Raw genomic sequence first — 13,047 nt, forward strand, 5'->3', positions numbered from 1 at the left:
ACTGCAACGGGTACACCACATGAATGTGTGCAAGTCTTTTAATCATTGACCTTTTCTTGTTATGTGGGGCAGAAATGGATGCACTGCAAGGCCACCTGTCTTTTTCTCACTCCCTCCCTCCCTCCCTCCTCCATCATCTCAGAGCCCGAGCCGGGACCAGTCGGCCGACCGATCAGCAGCGGAGGACGGGTGAGTGATCCACTAACTGTTGGCTCAGGAAACCTTTTGAACTCCCGGGGTTTTCACACTGCGTCAATATCCAATTACTCTTAGATTTGGTTGATTTCTGCTAAGGGAGAGCTTTGGAGAACTGTTTTTCTTTTTCACATGCATTATGGTTTAGATAAAACACATTTTGTGTAAAGATGCATTGTATGTGTGTTCCAGCACGTGTGTGCTACCCGTGTTGGTGGAAGAGGAGGAGAGTACAGCCGAGGTGCCAACAGTAGCCGTCACCATGGAAGGTAGGAAGGAGATGAGGAGAGAACTTTATCTTTCTAAGCCGCCGGTGTTTTTACGCCTTCTTACATCTACGTGTAACTTTAACCGCCCACACGCCAACGCTTCCTGTCAGGGACGGAGCAGCTCACCAGCAGCGCAGCGACCACCCCAACTCGGTCAGGATCGACTGTCACACAGGCCAACCAATCGGGGAGCGGCTTGGGCAGCGTGACCTCTGACCCCAGCCAATCGGAGGACAGTGCAGCCAAAAAGGACTCCGTCCCCGTATCTGGCAAAAATAAGAGGGAACTGGTAAGACCTGCTCTTCTCCCACTTTCAACTATGTTGGATTAATAGTTTCACATTAAAGTAATTTGTCGTAAATATATATAAATGTAGCAGTCACATTTTATCACAATAACCGCTCCATCTATAGCCCCTAAATGGATTGTGTCGGAGGTGGCATATAATTAAAATTATACATTATAAAAGTAAAGCAAGCCATCCTTGTGTATTAAAAGATGTACACGTTTGTTTTGGTTTATATTAGTTCATAATGCACCATTTGTTTGGTCTGCACTGTCCTATATTTATTTACTTTTTTGTTGTTATATTCTTCTTCTGAGTTTCAGTCTAAACAAGCTCAGGGTAGATTAAATATAACCCCAGGATAATGTTGATTTGAGATATCAAGTTTCTGTTTCCTTGTCAGTGATGAGATGGCAAATAGTCTCATTCCTCTGTCCTGTTGACCTGAAGAGAAATGCTGTCTTTCCAGCTATGTGAGTAAGTGTGTGAATATGTGAGAATGAGGGAGAGTACGTAGTCTCATGTTGGCTCCTCTTCAGATTACTCGCAATCAATATCCTACTTCACGGCCACAGCTTCGAATCTTCACATTTCTGTTGGAGAGTAGAGAGAGAGGGAGGAAGTGAAGGTAGCAATATGGTTGAGGGCGAAGTGAGCGTGGAGGGATTGGAGTTAAAAGGCGATCAGGAGGGGCAGGATGAGCCGATGGAGGCAGTCAAGTTTGTCTCAAACCTGCAGGAGCAGTCGGGCAGCATGGAGGGCATCGAGGAGCCCAAGGCCCCGGAGGACCAAAGTGAGACCAGCGTGGCCACTGACAAGGAACGTATGTGTAATGTATATTTGTTTTATATAATCTATATTTTATATTTACTAACTTTTTGCTAGCAAATTTTAAAATCTAAATGCTGATTGCACAATTTGATTATCGTTTCTAGCTAAGACGTCCGTAAACTCCGACACTGGTGTCACCTCCAAAGAGGACAGTAAGAGGCAAGAGCAAACGATCATAACACAATATGCCATCATGTGTTTATGGATTAAGACTGTCGCAGTCTTCATTGTCTTCTCTTTATCTGCAGCCTGTTGCCTAATGACAAGGAGACCGAGGTATGTATCCCATTAGATCACAGAGCTGTGTTCTATCATTAATAATGCTCGCAATTAATAAATCTGTAATATCAACAGGTTCTCTGTTTTCAAATTGAGAATGAATATATTCAGACAGACGCAGTCAAATATTTTAGTTGTGTAACATTTTTGTAATTTGGCACCATACTTTAAAAATACACATAGAAAGTGAATCTACCACTTTGTAAACGCTCTCATAGATTATCTTGAAACGTGATGTTTTCATGGGTTATCTGGTGTAACGGTGAGGCTGTCTCTGATTGGCTAAAGCGCTGACTCAAACGAGGATGTGTTAGATATGTGCCAAAATTTCCGGAAAAAATGGTAATTTCAGGCGGAGTTCCAGCGTCTGGCGTTGGGCTTCAAGTGCGACATGTTCACCTTGGAGAAGAGACTCCGGCTGGAGGAGAGGTCACGTGACCTGGCTGAGGAAAATGTCCGCAAGGAGGTGTCCAGCTGTCAGGGCTTACTGCAGGTCAGTGTCTTCATTTGTATTTCGCTTTCTGTGAATAGAGCACACAATGTTTTTGAACCATGTGTCTTTTTATTCTGTTCAGTTTTATTTTGCATAGCCTAAAATACTAATTTTCCTCAGGGATTTACAATCTGTACACACAGATATCCCTGTCCGAGGACCTCACATCAGATCAGGAACAAGTCCATTCTTATGGTCTCATTCTTTTCACTGATTATATTCTGCAGTCATTTTTGACTGAATCTTGCAAGGGATCAGATGTAATATCTTGCTTTGCATCTTTCCTGTTGTGTTGATTATAAAATGTAGATAAATGCCCTCCAGCAATAAGAATCAATGAAAATCCTCCTTATTCCTCCTGACGGGTGCAATCCGTTGCTTTTCTGTTGGTTCTTCGTTTGTCTCTCTTCAACGCTCAACTTGTCCTTTCTCTCTTCCGTTGTCTCCTCCCAGGCTCTGACTCCTCTGTGTGATGACAGCCAGTCAATGGAGATCATCCAGAGGCTCGAGAAGAACCTGGAGATCCTCATCCAGTCCATGGCCAGGGTGTCCAGTCGCTCCGAGATGCTCGGCGCTATTCACCAGGTGGGATAATGTGTGTTTGTGTTCTCGACAATTTGTTTCCACTGTTCTGTCTGATCATGTTGATTCTGATTTTAATGGCGCCGTGTCCATGTGACTGTCAGGAGAGTCGTATTGGTAAGGCTGTGGAGGTGATGATCCTGCATGTGGAGAACCTGAGGAGGATGTACACCAAGGAGCACGCCGAGCTGCTGGAGCTGCGAGAGGCGCTGGTGCAGAACGAGAGGTCGTTTGGATCACAGACGGAAAGAGGTAGTGGAGTGGTGACGGGTGCAGTAGAAGGCTGAAGTTATTAGTTGGCTACTATGTGCACATCCATTATCACATTGTTCTTCTAAAACTAAAAAAAACACATGTTACAGTGGTGTCAATGGCAACAAGACTTTTGAGTTGCATTATTATTGTCAATGAAAATGTATTTATCTTCGTGTGCCGGTTTCGAAAAGGATAACTAAACTTCCTTCTTTCCAGATGATTTCCGTGGCAAGAAGCAGACAACGCAGTACTACAAGGTCAGTTAGGTTACATATGATCCCAACCGTATGTTCGTGTGAGTTTTATTAAGTCGTTTATCTTTTTCCTTTCCGCACCTGCAGCAGTCGTCCACCCGGCGGGTCAGCATAGCGGCGATCCCCCGCTCCGGTGGAGCCAACATGCAGTTCGACATGGTGAGGACGACTCACGACCTTCAGATCAGCCAAATTGTGCTTTTTACACTCGTATTACAAGACAGTTTATCCAAAGCATGCTTCACTAGAAAGCGAGCAGCCTGTTCGCAGGACTGCAGATTGCTCCATCGGTTGATGGAGAGTTAAAAAATTAAGTTCTCAAGAAGCCAATCCCATTCTTGGGGTTGCTTTCAATGCCACCTACATGTGGTGCATGACAATCGTCGGATTATGGTTAAATAAGACATTTTAAGTTTAATTGCCCCCACAAAATGGAACCAGGTTTAAATGTGTGTTCTGCTTCAGGCTGTGCAAAGGGGGGCATTGCTGACTCTGTGACTCGTGACTTATTGTTTGATCTTCCCACCACAGACCAAAGCACAAGATGGCTCCGAGGCGGAAACGGAGAGACTGACCAGGCGCTCCCCGTGGTAGGAGACGATGTGTTTGCGTGGGTTGAATGTGCATCGAGGTTAAAACAGATTGACTCTGTATGTGAGGGGGAAGGTGCGCTTAAAGTAAAAGTATTAGGACTGTTTAAATGACCTTTTTCAAAACACACCAGCATTGTTGATGTGCAGGAAGCGACTGGCTTTGGCTCTTTATTTTTTTTCACGCCCACCGACGCAGTACCATGACAACGAGGGTTATTGTTGTTGTGGCCTTATGTGATAACGATGGTTTCCAGGAATGTGCCGGGGAAGAGCATCGCACGCCCCCCACTAAAGCGCTTTGTTAGCTCTGCGGCCTGGCTAGACCCTGAAGAGCCCTCTCTCGTGATGAAGGGGTAAGGCATGCCAAGAAGGGTCCCGCGCTGGCTGCACACACGTTTCACTGTGGCCCCAGATGCATAAAGATGGCGGCCTTCTAGCGTGGCATCGCTGGTCAGTCCGACGGTGAAGCGTTCTGGGAACTTTCTGTCCTTTTTATTTTTGTGGTCAAGTTTACATTTTTCCAAAACATGTTGCAGTGGATGATGGATAGAAATTATTTTCATAATTCATAAAATGCTTCAGAGGTTGTTCCACTCTTGTTCTTCCTAAAAATCAAGCAAATCGGCGCGCAACAACAGTTTTTTGGGCGTGTCTGATGATTGACCGAGAGCAGTGTCACGTAATGTAGACAAATATGACACGCCTGGAACTTTTCAAGAAAACATTTTTGTAATTGCAAATACGTAATTGCGGTGACTTCTTGAGCAGTAATGAAGTTACAGGGTGAAACTTAGACTGCTGGAACAAACGCTAAATACACCTTTTTTCTTTTGAGAAACCTTTGATGCGATCAAATCACACGGCAGCCATCTTTCCTGCATCTGGTCCCCTCCTCGCATGGGAAAGCGTTTACAGAAGCAAACGTGTCTTTTTGACATTTTCAAGGACTTATTTTTCATTTTTCTCATTGGCATCATGTAGCTTTCAAATGTTTGGACGAGGAGAGCGGATCCCATTTGGTTAGCGCAGTCAAAATTGATGCTTCGGCGATGCAACACGCTTTTAATGCTCGCCAAATATCTGAAAGGTTGTGAAATTGCTTTGTGGGTTTGTGATATCATATTGGAGCATGCAAGTGGAATTGCTGGGCGTGAATTATTTTATCGCAGCGATCTCTAAAATATCCGCTTGTACAGCAGGAGAGAGTTAATCAGTGAATATTGTGTTGTCCGCCTGTGCATAACGTGTGTGCATGTGCACAGGCGGTATCGGTGTGGTTATGCAGCCATGCTTGTGTTTGTATGTGCATCTGAACCGTGTTTGTGAATGCCTGACCCACGCGTGCCTACAGGACGCCCTGCAACACCGACTGCCAGTGGCAGGACCGGCCGAAGGACGAGCCGGCGGCAGAGAAGAGGAGGTCCAGTCTCAGTGAGCTGGGCAGCAAGCTCACCTCCCTCCTATTGCCCCTCAAGACGTTAGTCCAACCAAATGCCCTCCGCCGGCCCACTGCAGAGAGGCCGGCTGCATAGTGGGAGAGTTCACCGTGTTGCTTTCAATCGTGTTTTAACGGAGCATTTTCACTGGGAAGGCCGAGAACCAACGATGTCCTGCGGCCTTGAGATCGGTGTCCGTCTGTGACGCAGGATGTTGGAAGCTTGGTGATTGGTGCTTCATGCATGGATCTTAAGTTCTGATTGTCAGTGTGTGGCTAACGATGCATTTAACTGACTAACTGCTTTACCCCGCTATGTCTTCTGTCATTTACTAACATGACCAGCCATCATAACACTTGGACTGTTTGCTCTCTTTTTGTGGGACAGCTGAGTTTTTCTTGTGTGTTTTGAACGGTCCTTTCCTCTTTTCCTCCCTCCACACTGCTCAGGAGTCGGGATGAGCTGTTTATAACGCTGTGAGTGTGTAAGGGGGAGAGTCTCAAGTGCTTGTGGATTCTATCCGTCTAAAAATCCAATCGGTACATGCAATTTGTCAAATATGAGTGCCAATCAAAGGCCAGATGCCGCTTGCAGTGACTGTCTTAATGGCTTTAAAGTGATTTGAAGCGGCCGTCCTCATGTTGACAGACCCCAGGCCAAAATTGCCAGCTGCCTTCTCCTTTACCGATCGATGCTCCAATTCACATCCATGCCAACCGCCCTTCACTGTGCTGCTGGCGGCTTTCTAATTATGCGGGTGTGACTGGTTTCGCCTCTTTGAAACTGTTGGAGACGGGTGGTAAATGTATCCATCGAGGCCAACTTGCATTCATCTGCAGCTAATTCCCTGCCGGCCATCCATTGGTTACCACAAATGACCCAGAGGTTTTTTACCTTCCTTGAGTCATTTTTAGTAACTTATCTTGTCTTTTATCTTGGCCATTTTTTTTATATATTTCTCCCTTTTTTTATCCACGTGGTAACATTTTGTTTCTTTGATTGCTCACCTCCAGTCCGAGCCCCCCCAACAGCCCCATGGCCACAGACCCCGGAATGATCCCGTCTCTTCCCCACAGCCTGACCTCTTCCTGGGCCGCTGCAACTGCACCGGGAGCCAAAGGTGGCCGAGGCGTCTGGCTTTGGTTGGCGATGGTGGTGGTGCTAGCAGGTACACTTGTTTGTAGGACTCCATTTTTATTTTACTTTTTTAATCGCTCTCTTCACATCCAATTAGAGAGAAGGTTTGAGTTTGCCAATGTAAACAATTCTGTGCTCTACATGTTCCAAACATAAGGACACAACTGGTCCGCCTCCTCTTTAATGCAGGAGAAGACGTCTGGAGACGCATTTACAATCCGCCTCGTTCTGTGAGTAAATATCCCTGGTTCACCTGCAGGTCTCTTGGCTCTGCTGGCCAGCCTGGCCATGCAGCCAGCGGTCGATGCGGCCCCTGTGGGGACCGGGGACTCCTGGATGACCATCCAGCAGATGCTGTGGCCCTACACGGGGCTCCGGCATCACGGACAGCCCCCCGTCTAGCCCCCGAGACCCAGGCTGCGTGGTGTCATCGGCTCTCTGCAGAAATGATCCGTGCGTGATGAAAGTGTACAACTGCTGGGCGGAGCTGCTGGGATCTTTACTGGTGCCTGAAGAGTCTGTAAACAAGATTTGCATTGACGGCAGCACAGGCCAAGCCTCAGGGGAGAGTTAACCCTTTGATGAATGTTATGCATCACATCACGTTTGCTAAATTAGTCTTTGTGTGTGTGTGTGTGTGTGTGTGTGTGTGTGTGTGTGTGTGTGTGTGTGTGTGTGTGTGTGTGTGTGTGTGTGTGTGTGTGTGTGTGTGTGTGTGTGTGTGTGTGTGTGTGTGTGTCTGCGTTTTTAAAAGCAGTTGCGCGCGGTGCAAACCAATGTCCTTTAACAAGCTGCTCAACGGCCTCAACACATTATGACGCAGCCTTGATCATCAGAGCTGGTACAACGTTGACCAATCATGTCGCTCCAGCATCAGAAGAAGGCCCTCGTGGACGATGGCGCTTTAGATACTTTTTATTGACTTGAGGAAACGGGACTTAACGCCTTTTTAATGGAATGTTGCCGAGAATATTTTATAACTTCAGTCTATGAACACTGGTAATTAAACTTTCATTCTAAGTGTTTAAAACAATTTTGAAGTCTATATTTATGAGTTTGTTAGATTTGAGTGAGGATTTATGAATATATTTTTATTTAAGTTATACTTCGACATTGTCCCAGTCTTAACACCAAAGGTTTCGTATCTCTTTTTTTCACTTTACGTTTTATGCTGTGGTTGTCACCGTTTTCAACTTCATTTTGTATGTTCCAAAGAAGATGCTTGGAACTTTGCACAAATAAAGTAGCCTATCCTAAAATAGAAGATGTGTGTTCTTATGTGCATCATAAAGTACATTTATTTTGTATTTTTAAGAGCCCCCAAGTTAATCTCCCACAGGTTATGAGTACATCAGGGGTCTGGTGGCGGAGAGCAGGCTGTGGACGGTATCCACAAACAGATAGTGGGACAGTCTGGTCCTGGCGATGCCTTCAGGGCTCATGTTGTCCTGGAGCATGTGGAAGAAGGTGGAGTGAAACTCAACTCCTGGGTAATGGTCTGGAGAGAACGCCTCGCTCTCCTCTGCGATCTCCAGCTTCTGAGTCCTCTGAGCACCGAGCCGGTAGAGACTCCACGAGTCTTTCGGCACCGGGGCCGGGCCGTGGTGCTCACACACCTGGTAGGGGAGAGGGTCGTTACACATAGGAGGAGGGGTAGAAGGAGAAATGAAGTGAGCTGTGTGTGAGCGAGAATACCTGCATGACAACGTGCTCAGCCCCACATTTGCCGTTCCACTTGCTCCATGAGAAGGCGCAGGCAGAGGCGAGGAGGGCCATCTGCTGGTAGGCAGGGTGCTCTGTGAGGGGGTCCTGAGGAGGAGGAGGGAGCCCACACAGCACATTTAGATCACTGGAGAACAAGGGTCTGTTGCATCGAGATGCGCATCGAATCTTTTTCATTGTGTTCCAACAATCCAGGCATGTTACCGCCCACCTGCTAAAAGAATATCTTCTCAAATCAGATTTGAGCAATTATTTTTGAGGCACGGTTTTGCATCACTGATCATTCGGTGTCAACTGTTTGAGTTACCATGGTATCAAGCCTGACTTTTGTGATGCCCCGAGTTGAGAGAAATTACAACTTCTGGAAGGTCCCCCAGGTAAAAAAATATATACATACTAAGTATATTTAACTTTAGTATACTTGATATATCAGTCTTATTTTGGAACAACTTGTTTTGACCTCAATATATTTAAGTTGTGTTTAAATAAGTATTCAAGTACTTTTTGATTATTTCTTTGTGCTAAATTGAAACAACTTAAGTATACTTAGTACAATAACTAGATTTCTGTATATGCATGTCGATAGTTCACTTAAAATCTATTTTATTGTATTTTTAAATATATTAATATATTTATATTGTGCCAAAAGTATTTGCACAATAATATATTTTTTAATACTTTTTATTTTTTAAATCATGAGTCAATACTTTGATTTAGAACCAAACTAATAACGTTCACGTCAACCTCAGTCTGGCAAACGTTGTCATGCTAGCAAACCAGAATGACAGTTGAGCCCCCTCCCCCTTCCTGTCGCTCCGACACAGACATGTGGACATGCACTGTGCTGCAGCCTGGCTCCAACCCAGCCTCTCGTTGGTCTGTTCAGAAAGCAAACGAGTAAAACATGCACACCTTCCCGCAGGTGGCGACGTATTGGTCCGTGTGCTCGCCGACAAAGATGTTGACCCCCGCGTTGAGCATGGCTCTCTGCAGGACGGGGCCGCTCATCCACTTCCCCAAGAGGTGAGCGAGACCTCTCTCTCGCTCCGACTGCAACATACACTGATTATCCTGTGAAGTCCAATGAGACACAAAGACATAACGGTCAGGCGACTCCTCTCGTCCTCCGGCACATACGAGCAGTGCTTTCCGGTCTCTTGCATGGATCGTGATGCTGAGGTCGACGGGAGCCCCGTTGATGGTGAAGATAGCCGAGTCTTGGCCCAGTGGCCTGAGCTCCCAGCTCTGGAAGGGAAGGTTGGCGTAAGTGTCCTGCATCAGCACAAAGGCGTGGAAGGAGTCCATACTGAAGGAGATTTTGGCCTCCGCCTCCTCGTAACACACGTCGGTGATGCCGTCCATCCTCCACTGCTTCCCTGGATTGAAAGACCCTTGTATACATTACTAGTTTTTAGATACAGAGAGTATCGTATCGCATGTCCTACCCGCAGCATCCCAGCGAGCCACTTGGGGAGTTTCCAGGAAGACAACGGAGTCGGGCAGCATCACAGACACCCCAACAGGAGGGCAGGCTTCGCCTTCAGCCGAGTTGGACGTCTCCATGGGGTAGGGGAACACTTGGAGTCCGTTGTCCAACACCTAGAAAAATCAGTTGTGTGAGCTCCCCGGTCGCTGTTGGGCTGTAAGCAGAAAACCTTGAAGGCCTTTACCTGTCTAAATTCCCAGCCACCGTTTTTGAAGGCTTGTCGCGGGAGTTGAAACGCGTCATAGTAGAAGACCCCACCTAGCGGGGTGTACTGCATTAAGTCCACCACCTGGACACGCTCGCTGCAGTCCGGCGGCGGGGGCTGCTCCGGGGGGCAAGTCGAGTCAGCTGTGGCGAGAAGAAAAGAGAAAAATAATCATTGGAGACTCATCTTAATCTACAGACTAGATTTAACAGACTTATATTTAGTTGCGTTATGGCACCGTATCAAAACACCATCACTCTTTTTTGACTGACGAGTGTCCGGCCGGGCGTCTCACCATCTAGCACCGCCACCTGTGTCTCTATCTGGCTCCCTCGGCCTTCCTTAGCACTGGTCCTCATCGACTGGAGACTGGCTGCACTCTGTGAGACACAAAGGGAACTAGAACACACACACACACACACATTGGATGTAGTAACCCTGGCCAGGAACCCCTTACCGTACTCTCATCCAACCCTTGGATGGACTGCACCTTGCCACCTGCAAGAGACCTGGGAACAAACGGACGAGGAAAGACATCGAGATCACGGTTATTACTCATAGTAGTATTTGTGTTCGCAGTGGGAAGAGCACCAGCCGATCAGTACCTGTGGCTGGGTGTGTGTATTCTCAGGGGAGCCATCCTGGCCAGCAGGGACAGGTGGTCGTACCGCGTGTGGAGGATCCGTATCGCGATATTGCTCTGAGACAGCACTTTAGGAAGAATAAAGCTCGGGCCCGCCTCTCCATAGTTTACACCTTTAAACCTGAATGAACCCGTTGGAAAGAAAGAGAAGGCTAACATACGAAGGTTCCAAATCAAGTTGTCAACTCCAAAGAAAACCCGAATAAGACAAACCTCACTCTTTCTTGTGTAGCCGCGGTGAACAGAGCCGATTCATTCCGAAACAAACTTGTATTATACTTGAGGTTGGCCCAGAGACAGAGTGTGACGTTGTCATCGCTGACCACAGTCTGCATGTTGTCTGTCTCGGTGTCGATGTTCTTATTGGCCTCCTGTGACCCGGGAGGCACACAAAGCAGGTACTGTTCCAGAAAGCCAGCGCAGAATACTGAAAATCAATTTCACAGGAAAAACGATGACCCGTGTACCTTGAGGATCTCCTCAGTGGCGAGGAGGTGTTTGGCGTGGATGAGCTCCAGCAAATTACAGAGACTCTCCTCATACTTCTGGGCCTCTCGTTGATCTGTAGCATCTCTGAGCAGATCCTCCAGCCCCTCCATCAGCTATAAGGAACACCATTAATGTATTTCCTGCATTGCCTGTTTTTAGGCAGGAAGTGGTGTTAATGACTGTAGTTCAGGAGGTATAACATATCACTAATCTTGTGGGTGTTTTATAAATAACTGCTCATTAAAACTGAACTTGATCTACTCTCCACTGACTTATCAACTAAGTACATGACATTTACACAGCAACATACAGACCTGTAGATGGATGCTGCTTTGCTCGAGCACGTGTGTGATGTTGACCTCTGGATCATCTTTACTTAGGCTGATGAGCGTGTTAATATCCCGCTGTACTGATGGGTCTGGGATACGGCTACAACTTATGTATCTCTCCCACTGGAGACAGACAACATCACACGTGTTAATATCGGCCGAAAATCTTTTTTTATTCGGTCTGAATTGGAACACAAATATAATATATTGTTGGGTTTTGAATGATAAATGTATTGTTGCATTGTCTGCTTAGGAAAAACTATGGAAGCCCTGAGAAGCAAGAGGAACGCGTTCATGTTCTCACACACCTGGGCTTTCTCCACAGCATCCTTTTTCCATTTGAGGACTGCAGTCTGATTATCCTCCAGTCGGTGGCGGAGTTCGATCAGCTCGTCTTCTCTGCGCTCCAGGTCCTTTGACGGCAAAATACACCCATGACAGCAAAGCATGCCGCAATAAGCACGTGTGCCCTCCTCAATTCCTAGAGGGGAGTGGGGACGTCTTACCTTTAACTCGAGCCTCTTTCGCTCCTCCTCCTTCCTCTCTCTCTGCAATCTATCCTGCTCATCTTTCTCAGCTTGCACCTTTGCTTCCTCTGGAAAGCAGAAGTATCATGTGGACATGTATCGGACTCATTTATTGGCCAAACACGTTACACATACATGGAATTTGAATATGTGAAAGGGCATTACAATAAACATAGACAGAGTAAAATAATAAAACTATATAAATCAAACTATAGTTAAAAATATGTAATAAGAGATCAATGTGGTAAACAGTACTTTAGAACAAGTATATATCCCATAACAGTGAAGTTCAAAACGGATTACTTTAAATCATTTTCCTGCAGAGTTAACCACCTTTTGTCCCAGTTTATATGAAAAGAAAGATCAAATAAATCCGGATGACCTTCCTCTCGCAGACGCCTCTCCTCCTCCTCCTCCTGCTGCTTCGCCCTCTGAGCTTTGGTCAGTTTACGAGTCTTTGACTTTGACTTGAAACCAGCAACAAACAAAACAGGATTAAGAAACAGTGTTTGATTGTGTCACTATACTCTACGTGTTGCAAAAGGATCAGTTACTGAAGGGAGGATGGTCTAGACACAGTGAAGGTGCTGATTATTGTAGGATCAGGTGTTCTCCGCCTGGCTGCCTATACTTTCACTCAACTAGCTCGTGCCTCTGGTAATCAGGATGATGCTGGGATCCTGAATGTGCTGACTGACATTTGCTCATACCTTTCGTTTCTTGGGTGGCTATCATTCGCATGAGGAAACAGAGAGAGAAAGTTAAAGGTTTTATAACGTGAGCTCCAGACACGGGACATATTGGTGTTCATCAAAAAGACGGTTCTCCCTGCTGAGGCTGGGCTGGAAGAGGCAATGGGCTATTGTCGGTCTAACGCTGCGTGCACACCAAAAACCGTTGCAAATTATTATTATTTAGGCAATAAGGTGCGAGAGGCAGAACTTTGTCGTCAATAAGGTCCACTTCAAGGGTGTTGCTCGACCCGACGCGCAGCGAAGGGCCGGCAAACTCTTGAAAAGTGGTGTCCATGTTCGCT

General features: G+C 46.4%; 2 protein-coding genes across 16 annotated transcripts in view; one reads left to right on the top strand and one right to left on the bottom strand.

Moving 5' to 3' along the window:
• The window catches only part of lrmp (lymphoid-restricted membrane protein), a 32,464-nt gene extending 24,590 nt beyond the window's left edge, over window positions 1–7,874 (top strand). For 7 of the 15 annotated variants that reach the window (XM_056424375.1, XM_056424381.1, XM_056424385.1 and 4 more), the window contains 16 exons: window positions 143–189; window positions 388–464; window positions 575–753; window positions 1,489–1,573; window positions 1,686–1,740; window positions 1,830–1,857; window positions 2,213–2,353; window positions 2,807–2,938; window positions 3,040–3,187; window positions 3,407–3,447; window positions 3,532–3,603; window positions 3,976–4,034; window positions 5,389–5,514; window positions 5,923–5,949; window positions 6,487–6,641; window positions 6,870–7,874. In XM_056424375.1, coding sequence (XP_056280350.1) covers window positions 143–189; window positions 388–464; window positions 575–753; window positions 1,489–1,573; window positions 1,686–1,740; window positions 1,830–1,857; window positions 2,213–2,353; window positions 2,807–2,938; window positions 3,040–3,187; window positions 3,407–3,447; window positions 3,532–3,603; window positions 3,976–4,034; window positions 5,389–5,514; window positions 5,923–5,949; window positions 6,487–6,641; window positions 6,870–7,012 — 1,515 coding nt within the window. In that variant the 3' untranslated portion in view covers window positions 7,013–7,874. The remainder of the gene's footprint in view (window positions 1–142; window positions 190–387; window positions 465–574; window positions 754–1,488; window positions 1,574–1,685; window positions 1,741–1,829; window positions 1,858–2,212; window positions 2,354–2,806; window positions 2,939–3,039; window positions 3,188–3,406; window positions 3,448–3,531; window positions 3,604–3,975; window positions 4,035–5,388; window positions 5,515–5,922; window positions 5,950–6,486; window positions 6,642–6,869) is intronic. The other 8 variants (XM_056424383.1, XM_056424379.1, XM_056424382.1 and 5 more) reach the window with 8 other exon arrangements.
• A 28-nt stretch (window positions 7,875–7,902) lies between these two features.
• On the bottom strand, window positions 7,903–12,523 carry dnai7 (dynein axonemal intermediate chain 7; the record flags this gene model as incomplete). Its single annotated transcript, XM_056425465.1, has 15 exons — window positions 7,903–8,226; window positions 8,306–8,419; window positions 9,245–9,403; window positions 9,494–9,708; window positions 9,778–9,931; window positions 10,003–10,166; window positions 10,319–10,403; window positions 10,481–10,532; window positions 10,629–10,787; window positions 10,880–11,037; window positions 11,134–11,268; window positions 11,470–11,607; window positions 11,793–11,897; window positions 11,991–12,079; window positions 12,394–12,523. Coding segments are annotated over 15 exons (2,133 nt in total), but the record flags the coding sequence as incomplete, so codon positions are not given.
• Window positions 12,524–13,047: the final 524 nt, after the last annotated feature.

This window comes from Pseudoliparis swirei, chromosome 10 (assembly GCF_029220125.1).
Source record: "Pseudoliparis swirei isolate HS2019 ecotype Mariana Trench chromosome 10, NWPU_hadal_v1, whole genome shotgun sequence".
In the NCBI taxonomy this organism is placed as follows: Eukaryota; Metazoa; Chordata; class Actinopteri; order Perciformes; family Liparidae; genus Pseudoliparis; species Pseudoliparis swirei.